The 18223-nt window shown below is 39.2% G+C and overlaps 1 protein-coding gene across 1 annotated transcript; it reads left to right on the top strand.

The window, feature by feature from the left end:
* The first annotated feature begins 344 nt into the window (after positions 1-344).
* On the top strand, positions 345-1266 carry LOC100069611 (olfactory receptor 2W3). The gene is given in 3 exon segments (XM_067053851.1): positions 345-1029; positions 1032-1169; positions 1172-1266. Coding segments are annotated over 3 exon segments (918 nt in total).
* Positions 1267-18223: the final 16957 nt, after the last annotated feature.

The following is an 18223-nucleotide window of genomic DNA, read 5'->3' as shown; positions in this document are numbered from 1 at the left end:
TGTCTGGAGAAGAATCAGTGGGTGGGCCATGGCAGGACTTATCTTTCCTGTCATTGGAATTAGAGGCAGTACCAGCAGTGAAGGGTGAAGACTCTAACCCTCATTTCCTGGGTTCAGAATCAGTTCTGCTCCTTTCTAGAATACAATTTGCTTAACACACATCTGCCTCAGTTTCCTTTTCTGTAAGCCAAGGATAATAAGAGTGGCAACTTCTTATCACTGTGGTTGGGGTTGAATGAATAAATGAATTTAAACAGCATAGGACATCTGGCTCATAGTAAGTGCTCCCTTATACATACTGTCAGCATTGTTAGTATCAATGTTTCTCTTCAGTTGCACTAGAGATGGATGAAACCAATGACAGTGCCTGGGGAAATTTCATCCTTTTGGGGTTTTACAATTGCCCGCATCTGGAGAGGATCCTCTCTGTGGTCATCTTGATTGCATATCTCCTGACCCTTGTGGGCAACAGCACCATCATCCTGGTGTCCCAGCTGGACTTCCACCCCCACACTCCCATGTACTTCTTCCTCACCGACCTCTCCTTCCTGGACCTCAGTTTTACCACCAGCTCCATCCCCCAGCTGCTCTATAACCTGAGTGGAGGTGACAAGACAATCAGCCACACAGACTGTGCTATCCAGCTCTTCCTATTCCTGGGTCTGGGTGGTGTGGAGTGTCTGCTCCTGGCTGTCAGGGCATATGACGGCTTTGTTGCAGTCTGCAAACCACTTCACTACATGGTGATCAGGAATCCATGCCTCTGCATGGCCATGGTGTTGGTGGCCTGGGGCTGTGGGATGGCCAACTCCTTGACCATGTCCCCAGTCACACTGCTCTTGCCACGCTATGAGAACCACCATGTGGACCACTTCCTGTGTGAGACGCCCACCCTGATCAGGATGGCCTGTGTCAATACAGCTGCTGTTGAGGGCACTGCCTTTTTCCTAGCAGTAGGCATTGTGCTGTCACCTCTGGTATTTATCCTAGTCTCCTATGGCTACATGATGAGGGCAGTGTTACAAATTCAGTGTCAGGGAGGCAAAAGGCCTTCAGCACCTGTGGCTCCCATCTCACGGTGGTCTCACTTTTCTATGGAAACATCATCTACATGTACATGCAACCTGGGAACAGCTCTTCCCAAGACCAGGGAAAGTTCCTCACCCTCTTCTCCTGAACACCCTGATCTACACCCTCGGAAACAAAGAGGTGAAGGGGGCACTGAGGAGGCTGCTGCTGGGTGACAGAGAGGTAGGAAAGATGTAAGGGCAAAGGGGAGAGATGGGCCTCACCAACTGGTTGTCACTTCCATCAGGGACCAGTGATGGCATCTGGAACTGTTGGATCAGATCTGGGCTTGGCCTGGGCTTCAAATTTACATCTTTACCCAGACTAGCATAAAAGTGTGTCAGTTACAACATTAAGTGTTCTGATGAGTGAACTGCATGACACACATCATCCAAAACTCCTTTATATGATCTGTAAAGCAGGCCCAAAGGACAAAGCAAGATAAGTGTGTGGTTATAAAGATAAGTTCCCATAGTGTATACCAGAGTGCCAAGGAGGAAACTACTTTTCTCCATCAGACTTTTGTTTCTGTAGTATTTTGTTTTCAATTCATTAACAACTTTCTGAGTTCTTTAGTCAGAATGATCACAATCAACCACTGCTCTTGGCTGACAGCCATCAAACAGGGGAATTCAGCACAGCTGGCTATTTTCTATTTCCTAAATTCCCATCAAAAGCTTTTAATTAAATTATGGATTTTGTTCTACCTTTGTTCCCCAAATTTGACTTTTTCCATAAATTCTGATGAAGATTCTGACAAACCAAGAAGTTAACCTAAACAATGATGCATATGTAATTTAAATTTTAGAGCATTATTTCTCAGGTGTGTTTTCTATTAACGAGAAGGACCTAGTGTTTATTAAGTTCCTGCTATGAGTCGAGTGCTCATAATTCATCTAAGACTTTCTGTGTTTGTGGGAGGTCAGCATGATTTTCATTGTCCCTATATTACCCATGTGGTACTTGAGGTGTGGAGGTTAAATCACTCACTCAAATAGAACTGAACCAGAGATTTACTCCAAGTTCTGTGACTGTCATTTCCTGCTCTTTCTATTACTACGTGAATTTCTAAAGAGCAAAAATCGAAAAGTGTTTAACAAATAGTGTCAAAGACTCTTTAGAGATAAAGAGCATGACTGGTTTCTGTTCCTTAAATAATCCAGTCCAGGGTGTATGGGAGAAAATGGTTCCCTGGAGCCTCGTAAGGTTCCTGTATGGATTTGAAGTTTTAACTGATATAGATTAACAGAGCAAAGCATACAAATTTATTTAATTCAAATTTTATGTGACACAGGGGCCTTAAATTAAAGATGCAAGGAAATAATTTTTATGATGGATTTGATGAAGAGTGGACAGTGGTGGAGAAATATGACAGGACAAAGGAGGTATGAGCTAAATGTGATAAACTGGAGAATCATAGCAGGGCCTGTCTGTTCAGGTTCCACTCCATATCCCTCCATCTTGACAATAATGATGGTCCTTCCCTGCAGGTGTGGGGGCAGCTTTCCCATGAAAGTCTTTCCACCTGCTGTAAAGGAAGGTCAGAAAGTCCTTCCCATACCTGCTAGTTTATAGATTTCTTTAGCTCAAAATAGTCAATATGCCAAAGTGCCATAATTTGAGGTAGCTCCTCATGAACTTCTCTCACTTAATGTAAAAGTTAATTATCTGGGATAATTGTTAAAATGCAGATTTTTATTCAGTAGGTCCTGGGAGGGCCAGAGACTCTGCATTTCTGCACACTTCCCAGGTGATGCCCTCACTGACTCTGCTGGCCCTCAGACCCTACTTTAAGGATGTAGGAAATAGATCACCCATGGCTCTCATTGCAGGCATGCAGAGGTCGGATACGTTCTGGAATAAGTGGAGATTGGATTCATAGACTAAATGAAATGGGGAGGGAATAATAAGAAGAGCCAGGCCTGGGTGGGGGGGTCCTTATTCCTCTGCCATCACATGGATTCTCTGTCCCCTCAGCTGCAGAGCCTCTTTTCCAAGGCGGACTGTATTGCAACCCTTCCTTTTCTAACCTCCTCGCTCTCTCACCTCACTTCACCTTCAAGGGGACCATCCCCCCATGGGATCATTTAAGTGTAAGCAAAACAGGGTCTACTGGAAGGGGGATTCCTATGGTTCAAGGGGCCCTCGTCTAAATACTCAAAACTGCTGTTTTTAAGAAACAGTGATGCTGATGGGCTGATGCTGAATAAGAGAATGAGAGTTATCTGCCTGACAGTCAGGGTTTACTTCCAAGATTTATAAAACTCCAAAATACCACCTTGATACCAAAACAACTAAGAGCGAGATATAATAAAGAATTAGGGTGGGGCTCCCAGGACTTCTCCATGCTTATGTTCTTCTTGGAAAGAACTTACTAGTCATCCTGCGCAAATCAGCAGAGCAGCCCCATGGGCTCTGAGGTCACAGTTTGCCAGCATTCCTGCCTCTGGGAAAAAGTCCTGGAGAGCACACAGGAGGGTTCCATAACTTTGGTAAATACAAGCAGTTAGTGTGCACAGTGCTGAGGGACTTTTATTGTGTTTAGTCTGCTAAAGAACAAAACTCAAGAGAATAAACTTTAAAGACTGCATTGGCTTTATTCGGTAATTCATGAATCATGCAACATCCGATCTAGCAGATTGAAAGAAGCTATGATGAGATGTACAAAATGAAATGGTTTTATAGGTGAAGGAAGAGGGAGTCAGGAAGTCATATTAAGAAAAGGCAGATTGGTTATTGCAAGGTTGATTTCCTTACAAGGGTTGGCAGGGGTTTCTCTGGCAGATTACCTAGCTGGTGCTGATCAGATTGATTTCTGATAGTCTGGTGTAAGATTCCGTTTCTGGGAAAGCTGAAGCTGTAACTAAGTTGTCTCATTTTGGTGATGTTGGACTCAGCATAAATGACTCCATTGAGTCTTGCTGTTTTGTTTTTAACAACTCTGGTCATCTTACGATGTGGGGTCACCAATAAAGACAGTTGCTGTGGAATTGGGTAAGAAAATCAACTAAATGGGTCTAAGGCAGAGAAAAGTTGATTTTACTGAGCCCTAGGCTCCCAGAAAACAGCAACAGGTGAGAAATCTCCACCACACTTTTGTGCCCTAGGAAAGGGCTGACTTTGAAGAATATCTCTTCCCCACATGACTCAGATAAGTCCCCTCTCTCAGGTTTCTTGGGCTCATAACTCTCTTGTTTGGCTGCTCTGTAAGTCCCCAGGCTCATTCCTTTTCTAGAAAATATTCCTCTTGTTGAAATAAACTTCTTCACCCAAGATGGAGCCATTCCTGCCCAGGGTGCCATATCAGCAAACCAAACTTTTCTGTTCCCGTAAATACTCTGCTCGACCAGAAACACAGTACATCCAGTCTCCCAACCCCCAAATGCCAACCACACTCTGCCCTGCATGCTGATTTCACTGTTCCTTGATCTTTCTAAATAAGGTCAGATATGCAACCTCAGCCCATCATGCGCTGCTTCTGCAGTGCTGCCTCTAATGCTTTATGAAATTTGCTGTTGCCCAAACAACCCTAGGAAGAGCACTTCACTGTTTCTGAGGCACCGGGCTCCCCCAATCTATGGACTGTTTTCCCACTAAAAAAGGGCATCAAACTCATTACTAAACTGTTTTATTTTTGTCATTTGACACTCATTAAGGAACGTTCTGTGTATTGCAATAGCCTAGAAAAAGTCATCTCCTTAATTTCCAGTGCATTTGGTTTCACAGTAATTTTTTCTACATCATGTTAAAACATTAAGATTAAAATTGTGTCAAGCTGTGAGGCAGAACAGAATAGAATGGAATTGTCCTTTCTTTTAGGTGCATGATTTTCTCTTCCAAGCAGTGGTTGATAACTGCCACTTTTTCTTCCTCTCTTAATTCTCTGTGTGTTCCTCTTCCTTGAACAGCCACTACATTTAATTTATTGTCTTATCTTTCCTTTCTCTTCTTCTTGTTAATCTTCCTTTATACTGCTCTAATCAAGTCTTTTCTTTTTTCTTTTTTACTACAGCCATGGATGCCTCTTCTACAAATGCCACTTCTATCATGCACATTAAGAGTTAATTTTCAGAAAAAGGTAAAATTATGAACTCATGCAATATAAAAGCAGACTCATGTTCAAGGATTTGTTTTACCCTTAGGATCTGAGGCAATAGGGCAGATGCTATAGCCAGCTTAATGGAAAAGTCAAACCAGTATAAATTTACTGAGTAAAGCAATATTGAGCTGAATTGCAAATGAAGCAAAACTGGTTTTCCACTGGGAGGAAGAAAGTCAATTAACAGTCTATTAAACGTGGCACAATTTGCATATCTATCAGTAGCCTACAACTTACAACAAGTGCAAAATAGCTCAAATCCCAGGAAAGAGGACTAGAATCTGATAGACAGAGGCTGTGCCGTCAATAATGCATAGCTTTCTATTGAAACACAAGGGTTTTTTCTACATTATTAATAATAGCATGTTTGGGATGCTTGGTATGTGGCTGCCACTCTTAGAGTTTTGCCTGTATTTCCTCATTGAATCTTCAAGAAGGACATCATGGTGTGAAATATCACATACATTATACATTTGAGAAAGTTAAGTCTCAGAGATTTTAATATTCAGTTCCAGGGAGAATGGGAATGCAATAGTGTAGCTGCTTCGCTGTACTACTTATGTGAGGCCTGGAGCAGTCTGATGGGGCTCAGGAAATGCTACCCCAAAATACGGCATTGGCATATCCAATAGTTGAAACTTAAGCAGTTTGATAGAACAGCCTTCCACCCACCATCTCCACTGAAACAGGTCATAAAGCCCTCATGTGGGAGGTGCCCTCCCCCTACCTTGAGGAAAGGAGCATCCTTATCTCCAAAGACAAAGGGACCCCAAGAAGAATCTTAATAAACAGGCCTTCCTAGGTTTTCTCCAGTTTACTACAGTTACTTCATACTCCTCAAACTATCATATTCCTCTGACTGGCCACTCTTCATAGAGCCTAGCATAACAACACACAGATCTGTTTCTTTAGGTCTTCAGTTCCTTATGAAGCCTCCTGTATCATGTAAAACTTATATTGAATAATTTCATATGCTTTTCTCCTGTTAACCTCTCTTTGTCAGTTTAATTATCAGACTCAGCAAGGGATCCTAAAAGAGACCTGGGAAACTTTTTCCTCCCCTACAAGGCTTTGCAAATCCTGCAGGCTCCAGAATGTAAAAGAATTATAGTGTTTTTCCACCTAGGAAGGTGGTAGTTTTGTTTTGATCAGAATAATGTTTCCTCCTCACACCATCAATACCCTCTACTAAATCAACTAAATATTTCTCAGTATATGGAAACTTGTGTAGTGGATGAAAAACTTCTTCTCAACCCTCTTATGGTCCCCAGCTGGGTCTGAAAATTAAACTGACAAAGACAGATTAATAGGAGAAAAGCACTGAATTTAGTTGAGTTCACATGGGAGACTTCACAAGGTAATGAAGACTCAAAGAAGTGACCAGAGTAGGAAATTTTATATAGCTTAAGAAAAGAAACACTATTTGTGAAGAATAGACAATACAAATAAATTTGGGCCAGGCAAGAAGTAACAAGGTGTGTTTATACAGCCTCTGATATGTTAAAAGATAAGCTAAGGCATATTTTTTAAGAGTTTATTTGAGCAAAAACAAATTTGAGTTGAGTAGCAACCAATGTAGCAGATAAAAGGAGCTCAGAGGTGCTGTATAAAATGAAAAACTTTTATAGGCAAAAGGGATCAGGGAAAAGGTAGTTATACTGGCAAAAAAGTGAGTTGGTTATTGCAAAGCTACTAGGGGATGGCAGGGGTCTTCAAGGCAGATTATCTAATTGGAGCTGATCAGGTGATTCCTGATTGAGTGGTTTAAGATTCTGTTTCTGGGAGGTTTGGTGACTTGGGGCCTAGCATAAGTGACACCATTTTGGGCCTGTTGTCTCATCTTTAAAAGGGACTAAGAATGTCTCCCTTCTTTCTGGTGCAGGGAGGGGAACTTTACATGCGAGATTTATCTCAAGCTTTCAGAGGAAAGCGATGAGGGAGGGAAGGTCAGAGTGACCTTGCTTTTGCCATTTTCTCAAACTCTTCCAGCTTAAAGATATTCAGTATATGGAAGTGCAGTATTTTGGGGTAGCACGTCCTGAACCCCATCAGTGGAAACTAACAAAACCTTGCCGTGTACAGCATTTTATACTTTCCTTTGTTGCTGAATTATCTAACTCAGTGTTTCTCAATCTGTTTTTAATCCTCAGTGCCCTTAAAGAGACTTTAATTATTTTTTTCTGATCACTCCATCCACCAAAAACTTTAATACCACAGACATAATATGCTATCTATGTACTATAGCCTTTTTAGAGCTAAAAATTATCGTAATACCTGAGATATTTCTGAAGTCATAGCAGCAATGCTTGCCCCCTTGGAGGTGATATCACTGATTATATCATTAAATCTAGCAGCAAACATGTCTGTTAAGATGAATAAAGTTCCCATAGTCTATAGAAAATTTAGAGCATGAAACTTTTAAGTTTCCTGAGAGGCCAATAGTCATTATTGCAGAAGATTTTTAAAGGAAAAACAATCAAGCAGGACTCCACTGCTGGCAGTCTACAAAGTTATGGAGTCAGAGCTGGAGATAGAAATTCCTGTCACCTCGGATCATTGTCTCACTTTCTTCCCTGTGCCTGAGTGTGGGAATCATTCCCACTGAACATTTTCATGGACTCTACCCCTATCCCATCCATAAGAAAGCCTCTCCAATGTTACACAAATGCCAATTAATCTCATATGGAATATATTAAATCTTCCCTATCTAACAATTGTGTTCATCCTTACATCTCTATTTGATCTGTGATTCCACCCACATATTACACACACAAGTGAAATATATACACATAATATATGTACACCCATGTCTGTATATATTTGTGTTTACATATGTATCTCAAACATATCTGTGTCTATGAGTGTATTTTATTTTTTTCAAGATTTTTATTTTTTTCCTTTTTCTTCCCAAAGCCACCAGTACATAGTTGTATATTCTTCGTTGTGGGTCCTTCTAGTTGTGGCATGTGGGACGCTGCCTCAGCGTGGCTTGATGAGCAGTGCCATGTCCACACCCAGGATTTGAACCAATGAAACACTGGGCCACCTGCAGCAGAGCGTGCGAACTTAGCCACACGGCCATGGGGCAAGCCCCCTGTATGAGTGCATTTTAGATAGAGAAGTTACTAAGGAAAGTTGTTGAAAATAATAATGCGGGGCCGGCCCCTTGGCCGAGTGGTTAAGTTCACGCGCTCTGCTGCGGCAGCCTAGGGTTTGGATCCTGGGTGCGGATCCTGGGCTTGGACACGGCACTGCTCCTCAGGTCACATTGAGGCAGTGTCCCACATCCCACAACTAGAAGGACCCACAACTAAGATATACAACTATGTACACCAGGGGGGTGGTTTGGGGAGATAAAGCAGAAAAAAAAAATTGGCAACAGTTGTTAGCTCAGGTGCCAATCTTTTAAAAAAAATAATTATAATGCATATATATATATTATACTTCCTGGGTAATAGTAATAGCGAAAAACAAGTCATTTGTATTGTTTCACATAATTATTATTTTGGGGATTTTAGTAGTCCAAACAACAAGAAACATGCCATTTTGTTTGACTTATTTTGTCCATATTTTTGCTCGACCTATGATAAAACTCATGGATAGACTGACTTAGTATATGCTGACCTCAAATTCTCCACAGTACTTTGGCTAGTTTAAATCTTACTTTTATCACAGCTTTCTTTCCAGTTTGAAAACCTAAAGTGCCTTGTGATCTTTTATTCCAAACATTTCATGATTCTAAGCCCTTCCATTTCTATTCTACCCATTCTTCCTGTTTTTTCTATTCCAAACACTGCTTGAAGAAAATAACCTCTCCAAAGTCTCTCTGGATCTACCACAAGTGCATTACCATAACTATAGTTTTCTCTTTGGCACCAATGCTTATAGCTTTTCCCTCTGTCATGAAGAGTGTCAAAGATCACAGAAGATATAAGCATTTGCAGAAGAAAAATGAAGCACAAGCTAGGAAGTTGTATTGAGTTGTGCTTTGTTCTACACCATTCTGCCAAGTTGATACCAACCCTGATATCAGTTTCCCTATATTAAACCCAGCATATATGGGGTTAAAACCAAAACACTCATTCTCTGCTTATTCCCTGGCTTTCTGGCTCCAGAACCCAATATCATCCATGGAGACAGAGACCACCAAGGACAAGCACATGGGGCCATTATCTCCTCCATGCAAAGAGATACAGGCTGGTGGGAAAGCTGCTGGCCAGCAAGGTCATGGGTTCGCTCCTCTCTGCAAGTAGTCTCAAGGCCAAACACAGGATGGTAGGAAAGCTCCAACCAACAAGGACATATGCTACCCATCTCCTCCCTAAAACCCCAAGTAAAAACCCTTCCTTTTAGAAGAAACCTGGAGGTATTACAATCTCTGACTTCAAAATGTATTACAAAGGCCTAGTGACCAAAACGGCATGGAACTGGTACAAAAATAGGCACACAGAGCAATGGGACAGAACTAAGGACCAGAAATAATGCCACACATTTACAGACAGCTAATCTTCAACAAAGGTGCCAAGAATACACAACGGAGAAAGTCTCTTCAATAAACGGTGTTGGGAAAACTGGACAGCCACACACAAAAGAATGAAGGTAGACCACTATCTCACACCATACACAAAAATAACCTCAAAATGGATCCAAGACTTGAAGGTACATCCTGAAACTATAAAACTCCTGGATGATAATACTGGCAGTACACTCTCTGACATGGAACTAAAAAGGATATTTTCAAATACCACGTCCCCTCAGACAAGGGAAACAAAAGAAAAAATAAACAAGTGGGAATTGATCAGACTAAAGAGCTTCTGCAAGGCAAAAGAAACAAGGATCAAAACAAAGAGACAACCCACCCATTGGGAGAAAATATTTGCAAATCATATATTTGACAAGGGGTTAATCCCCATATCATATAAGGAACTCATACAGCTGAACAATAAGAAAGGAAACAACCCAATCAAAAAGTGGGCAGAGGAGATGAACAGACATTTTTCCAAAGAAGATATACTGATGGCCAATACATACATGAAAAGATGTTCAACATCACTAATCATCAGGGAAATGAAAATCAAAGCTACACTAAGGTATCACCTTATGCCTGTTAAAATGGCTATAATCATTAAGGCTGAAAATAACAAATGTTGGAGAGGATGTGGAGAGAAGGGAACACTCACATACTGCTCATGGGAATGCAAACTGGTGCAACCGCTGTGGAAAACAGTATGGAGGTTCCTCAAAAAACTAAAAATAGAACTACCATATGACCCAGCCATCCCACTACTGGGTATCTACCCAATTTGAAATCAAAAACCCAAGTTAACATATGCACCCCTATGTTCACTGCAGCACTATTCACAATAGCCAAGACATGGAAGCAACCCAAGTGCCCATCGACCAATGATTGGATAAAGAAGATGTGGTATTTATAAAATTGAATACTACTCAGCCAGAAAAAAAGACGAATTCATCCCATTTGCAATAACATGGAAGGAGCTAGAGGGAATTATGCTGAGAAAAATAAGCCAGACTGAGGAAGACAAACACCAGATGATTTCACTCATATGTGGAATATAAACAAGTACTTGGACAAATAAAACAGTTCAGTTGTTACCAGGGGAAGGGGGGTATGGGGGGACAGGGAGTGAAGGGGAGCACCTATGTGCTGACAGTCAAGAAATAATGTACAACTGAAATCTCACATTGATGTAAATTATTATGAACTCAATGATAAAAGACTTTTAGCTTTGCAGGGAGTTTGGTATTTCAGCATTAGCTGCCCTCTCTCCTTGGTCAGCACTGTGCAATAATAAAATTCCTACTTTCCTTCACTACACCAAGTGTCAGAGATTGGTTTGCTGTGCAATGGGTAAGTGAACTAACTTCAGGTTCGATATCAATTTGGTGACCCCGATGAGACCATGTCCCACGTGGATGTCTCACCTGTGGCACACTGGCCTCTGGCTAAAGGCCTCTCTTTGAATCTGTCCTGCCGCTGCCTGAGCCCCTTGTCTCAGTGACAACCTCAAGCAACTGGATGCTAACCAGACATCATCGGCCCACGGCTCAGTTGCTTTGGTGGTGGAAGAAACTAGGTTCAGGGCTTAGGAAGACGTCTCTTGTAAGTAGCTGGTAGTTTTTATTTTTGTCTTTGTGCTAGTCTTTTCCAAAAGGACCAGCTGGAAATAATGGGTACCTGGCAGCCCTCTGGGCTCTATTTCTTTTGAAGTTGTGACACCCTGGCCAAATTTTGGTAAGTCCCCCAGGTGTGCACAACCGAGGTCCCTTGTCCTTGCTCATTTGGGAAGATCTGTGTAGCAGATCTTCATTTGTTGGGTGCCCCCCGAGTGTAGGACACGGACTGAGCTGAGACTGGAAGCTCTTTGGCTTTTGGTTTTGGTCTTTGTTTGGGCTTCTATTTGTGGCTGAGGGTATTGGGGAAAGAGAGCTTGTTTGGTATTTATTGTTGTTTGACTGTTTGTCTGTCCTTTTAAGAGTGTTAACATGGGAGGTGCTGCATCTATTCCACCTGAGAGCCCCTTGGGAAAAACTTTGGCTGACTGGTAGACCTATAGCTATAAGCCAATGTCTGAAGAGGGATGATTTTCTTTTGTAACACCACGTGACCACAATATTCTTTAGACTCCAGAGGAAAAAAATGGCCAAACAATGGGTCCTTAAGTTGGGAAACTTTTTAGAGAGCTCTCATAATAAACAGCTGCTTTATTGGTACCTATGAAGAGACCAAATTAAAAGGAAAACAATGAAGAGTCTTAAAAACTAATCAAACTTGGGTCTCAGCTTCTTCTTCTGGTCTTACAGACGCTAATGAAAACATTAAATTAACAAAGAGAAATTAGACAGGGAAGAATCACAGGACTCATCCCAACAGGATGGAAATCTTTAGCTAGTTAAAAAAGAAAAATGGGATAAATGGAACAGACATGAATCCAGTTAAAGCAAAGGATTTAATAAAGCACTGGTTAAGGTTGTATGTGCTAAAGGGCCTCCTCTCTTGGCCCCCCCGACATTAAAGGACATCAGACAAGCCTGTTCTATTCATTCCAGTTTGAAATTTTTAAAAGGTCAGGAGGCAAAAATCAGAGTGAAAAACCTGACCAACAATTGTTTGGGGCAGGAGTTAGGCTACTAAGGTTAATAAGACTATAAAAATTAAAGTGTTTAAGCTAATATTATATGAAGAGATTATGTCAACTTTGCCTGGATGTTTTCTTTGGGAGTAAATGTTATGTCTAGCTGGGAATGCTTTCCCTACACAATATTGTAATACCAAAACTTGTCAATGGAATGCTTTTTTTTTTTTTTTTTAAGGATTGGCACCTGGGCTAACAACTATTGCCAATCTTTTTTTTTTCCCCTGCTTTATCTCCCCAAACCCCCCCTGTACACAGTTGTATATCTTAGTTGCATGTCCTTCTAGTTGTGGGATGTGGGACGCCGTCTCAACGTGGCCTGATGAGCGGTGCCATGTCCGCGCCCAGGATCCGAACCCTGGGTCGCCGCATCGGAGTGCGCGAACTTAGCCATTTGGCCACGGAACTGGCCCCTGTTAATGGAATTCTAATGTAAGATAATTAAAAGTATAAGAGTTAGTAAAACCAAGATAAAGTTCTATAAAAATTGATATAAATGGGCCAATTTCAGTTCACCCAAACTGGTGTATTTACATATGCAATTGGAAAAGCCAGTTACAACAACTGAAGCCTGTTTTAATCTTTTGAGGCTTCTAAACAAAGTCAGAAATACTTTACTGCCTCTTTAAGAGAAAATAATTAAATAAATGAACATGCCAGCAGCAAAGCCAAATCTGCTGCTTTTGTCTACTCTCTTGCTGAGCTTCCCAGCAAGCTGAGCTTTGCCTCAACTCCCCCAAAATTCTTGATCCAAAATTGAACAAGTAAAAATAAGTAAACTTTTGAGATAACTTAAAATTATAATGACCATTCTGGGAAACCTCTGTTTCAGAAAGAAGAGAATTCAAAACCTCTCCTGTTGGAATGTAGTCTTTGATTAACATGCAAAAACTTCTAAGAGACAGTTGTTTAACATGATATAAAATGATCTTTGGTAGATGAGATCCTGTTTAAGTTTGCTGGTTTAATTTAAAATGGACATGTCCTCAGAGTTATCAGCAGTCGACATAATGCAGACATACAGCCTAGGTTTATTGGTCAAATAAGTTCGTGCTACTTGTTGCAAAATTTATCAGCAAAACTACTACCTCAGTATAATAGCTAATTTTGTTTAATGTCTCATGAGATTTTTGTAAATAATCTAAACATAATTGCTAAAGACAGGTAAACCAAATAAATGTAAAAGGATAAAAGTTTTTGGAAAAACTTTTTAACAATAATTATATGTATTATGATGTTTGTACTTAAAGCAACTTAAAATGATGGTTAACTGCTTTAATATCACATGAAGGTTTTAAGAGGAATTTAAACATAATTGTTAAAACTGGCTAAGAGTTTTCAAGTACAGTAATTATGCTTTATAGCCTGCATACTTAAAAAGCAGCTTCAAAATTCTCTTTGGAAACAAACTCTATAGCTTTACTAAGTTAAATAATAACAGTTTATTGGGTATCTAGGTCATTTCCACATAAGATAAAATATTAAAGTTTAACTACTGAGCATATATTTGTCTGCTTTTAGTTTCTTATATCAAAGAAACTGAAAAATGCTTAGGTTTACTGATAAATATGTTGTATGTATGCTGAGGAATTTTCAATACATACAAAATTTTTATGTATTTTGAGGAACAAGCAATGCAGTGGCTGTGGGATGAGGCTGCCTAATGTGCACGGAAGTGGTTTTATGATTTCCAGATCACTGTCTATAGCTAGCTTAAATATATATATATATATATATATATATATATATATATGTATATATGACCTGGGAAGTGGTATGAGGAGCTGGGATTGAAGAAGATTCTCAGATTCTTCTTGAAATACGAGGATAACAAGATACAAGGTCCGGGAGGAGTAGCATGTTGGACAGGCATAGGTCTTATTAGAAGTCAAAGTCGGTTTTTGCCTGAAGAGATCTGTGATTACAGTTAGCTACTCTGGACATAGTAGGAATAAAATCTCTGAGCCACCTAAGGAGTCTATAGGATTTATAAAACCCACAATAGTCTGGGTTGGGTAAATGGGTTGCTGGCTTGAGCCAACTAAGAGAAAAATGCCGTCTTTCACCAAAATATTGAGTAATACAATAGTAACTTGAGTCATTTACTAAATAAGGAGAATTAGACTAGAAGTCAGGCCAGATATACGTATTGAATGACTCTCTACTTATCCTTCAAGATTTTACTGAAATTTTTGTTCTGACTTCTTCTAAGGGACTTCTGACTATACTGACAAATATGCACTAGGGAAATGTAAGTGCATGCTTTGGCAGATAAATAAATGCTAACTCCGATAAATCATTAATGATTGGATTGTTAGTGATATAAGGTGGCAAACAGTGTAAATTTGTCATGCTAAGAACACAATGTGCTGTAGTCCAGCAGTTGTTTTCCCATCCTCGAGAAAACAGTAGAAACATGCAGACTCAGAAACCGATGAAATTCTCACAGTGACTTCCTGGCCCATAGAGGACTTTTATGGTCAAAAGGCTAAGCAATACTGCCATCTGGGGGAGCTAGAGAGATTAGAGATTTGTCCTATACTTAAAAGATGTGGAAGCAGCAATAGTTGTAATATCACCACATTTCTTACTTTCTCCAATTTAGACTAGGTCTACATTACAATTACAAGAAATTACAATGTGTTTTCAGAAATATAAATAAAGGGGGATACCTGTTGCAGCTCCTGTCCCATCTGCAGTAGTATTAATGGAATAAATTCATATTTCCTCATATACTCTACAGCAAGCCCCTAGTTCAAAGGTCATATAATTAGGGATTGATCATAGATGTGATAACGAAGTAGAAACAGAAACTTGGTCTAGTTTTAAGAGAAAGCACTGGGTGTTGGTAGCTCTGTAGAAGGACATCACAATCATGTGAGAGATCGTCAAAGTGTTTCTCTCCCCCAAACCGTGAAGAGAATATGTCCGTATATGATTAGGAGGAAATGGAAGAAGAAAATAAGAATGTCACTTGAAAATGACATTTAATTAAAATTTAACAGCTGTGTGGAGACATACTTTACATACCATAAAATTGAAAAGTCACCAATTGATAAAGACGTCAGCACTGATACATTTCTTAATAAAGGGAGTTCACAAAATAAAGGTCTGATTTCCCTGGAAGTAAAGTTACATCAGCAAATACATTGATAAAGCTATTGAACAATGCACCCAGAAAAGGTGAACCACCTTACGTATGCACACTGTGGGACTCAAAGTTAACTATCACAATGGGAACCATGTAAAATTAGAGGCCATAACACATGACAGCCAGCAGGGGCACTTTGCTTACTGCAAAGTCTTGAGGAAAATATTGAATCACTGAGTTTTCAAGAAAATGGTACTTCTCTCAGGAGATGGTAAACATTTAGAAAACCATGCAGTATACAGAAAGCCATGAAGAACTCTAGAAGATAACAGAGAAGGAGCAATACTGGTAGCGGCTGAGGTACCAGACCCAGAGAGGGAATGTGTTCCATTGTCTGCTTGCTTCCCTTTCAAGGTACTATGGTGGGCAGGTGTACAAACATCTATAGATTTCCAAAGGTTATCTTTTCGAACAGTTGAATTGACCTGAACTCTATTCTCCTCTATTATGTCTTCATTTGATGACTGTTTCTTATATTTGTATGTAGAGAGCATTCCTCTGCATTTCCAGAAATGTCTATCCCACTCTGTAGACTTACTGTAGTAAAAGGATTGCAAACCTAATGTCCTGAGACTGAAGATGATTTTACAAAATTACTCAATAATTGCCAGATTCTAGAGAGGTGAGGTAATCCTATAAAAGATAAAAATTCCAACAAAATAATTAATTACATTTGTATCTCCATAAATAAAACCATTAAAGGTAATATAGTTGCTTACTTTTATAGGAATTTCTAGTTCTTTTTAAAGTATGGTTTGAACAGTGTAATCAGGATGAAGAATGAGAAGCTAGAGGTAAAATATCAGCTATTAGCTATACTTTACATGAAGACAAGAGTTTAACCAATAAATAATTCATTTTACCAATGTTAACTTTATTTTAATTTTATTGTCCAGAGATATGTGGTGAAATTAACAAAGTTCCAAAATAGTTCAATGAAAGATTAGAAGCAGATGACCTGGAAGGTGTGATATAAACCACACATATCTTTCCTTTAAAGCACATTTTTTAATACAATGGATTATCTTTCCTTTTAAAATACTTTTGAGAAGGTCAACATCTTAGAAGATAGTTAAACAAATAATACAAATATCTCCAAAGCTAAATACATATCTGAGTCTATTAACTTAAAAGGAAAGGGAAGACAACAATAAATAAATTCACTTACTGTTTCACAAAAAATAAGAAAATCAGAGATGTTTAAGTGCTAGAGAAAGACAGTTCTGTGGTTATGCTAAGTAAGTTTTGAAAACTAGCATTCTGAATATGGTGAAATGTGTCATTAAATCTATATGTAGTTTGTTAAATCAAGTGTCATTAACTGATTAAAAGTGTCTACTTAAGTCCAGTGAGGGATGGCTTACTACGTTATTGGAAACTTATGCTACTTTATGTATTTGATCTGATTATAACCAGTTTGTTAATACATAGCATTCAGATGTAATATCTCCTAGGCAACTACTATTATAATTAGAAAAGTTTTTATTTATAAGACAGACCTAAACAATTATACATGTATAATTCAAAGTCATCTGAAAAGGAGAATTACAATTGAATTAGATCAACTTTAACTACACCTGCAAACTCTGTTCAGTTTTGATATAACCCAATCATGAGGTGATAACCAGTCATAATCAAATTAAAAGAATGAGATTATACTAGGTCATGGGTCATTATGGGCTGTCTTTGAATTCTGATCACTACATTGAACCAGAAGCTCTGTAATATACAGCATTCTTCTCTTTTCTGTATTGTTTATTACTGACCTTCGGTTCCAGTGTGTCCCTAAAAGATTTAGAGAACTGGCAGTATCTTATGTAAACCCAAAGCTTCTCTTTAGAGGCTTTGAACCAGAGGGTGCAACAGTGACAGATGCAGGCGGATGACCAATTTGACAACAGAAGTGTCTGTAATCATCCACACCCTGAACTGGGGGCCCAATTCCTTCCCCTTTGCTTGCTAATACTGGCAGCCATGCTAGTAACCCTTAGAGGAGAGATTGAAATTTTCTCTCCATAGAAGTTGGTCAGCTCAAGAGAAGAGAACCACAGGTCCTAATATTTTACATTTCTCACAATCAAATAGTGTCCCCACTTGGAACATATATTGGCTATATTTTAAAAAATCTTCCCTCTCCTCAAAACTTCCATTGAGTTTGGGGCTAACTCATATATATGAACAGAAAAGAATCATCAGATGTATGAGAAAACTTCCCTTCGTGAAATATAGACTGAAGTAAAGACAACAATGAAACTTGAAAGGGAAATACTAGGGTAGGAAGAAGAATGAACCTTAGAGAAATTACTTTTAAAAAATATAAAAGAAGATATAAACTGAAACAAAACTGGAACATAGATAAATAGTGATTCTAAAAGCAAAATATATTTTTGTTAGAAATATGAGCAATTTGGGGCCAGCCTGAAATTATATATATATATATATATATATATATATATATATATGCAATTTCTATAAAGAATAAATAGAAAAGACATAGAAATGATAAAGATGGTAAATGGAGGAGGAAAATTCTTAGCTCACTTCCTCCCACAGGCACGTTAAAACTACAACTACATATAGAAAAACTATTGCTGTGAATGACCTTAAGACTAGCAGAACAAATTTTTCACAACTAAGGATAAAAAAACACATTAAGATGGGTAGGAGGGGTGGAGATGTGGTCTAGTCAGAACCAACACCCTGGCTTGGCAACCCACAGTAGGAAGGATATCACAACTCACAACCATG

This window comes from Equus caballus, chromosome 21, assembly GCF_041296265.1.
Source record: "Equus caballus isolate H_3958 breed thoroughbred chromosome 21, TB-T2T, whole genome shotgun sequence".
NCBI lineage: Eukaryota > Metazoa > Chordata > Mammalia > Perissodactyla > Equidae > Equus > Equus caballus.
This window is presented reverse-complemented; position numbering and strand designations above follow the sequence as displayed.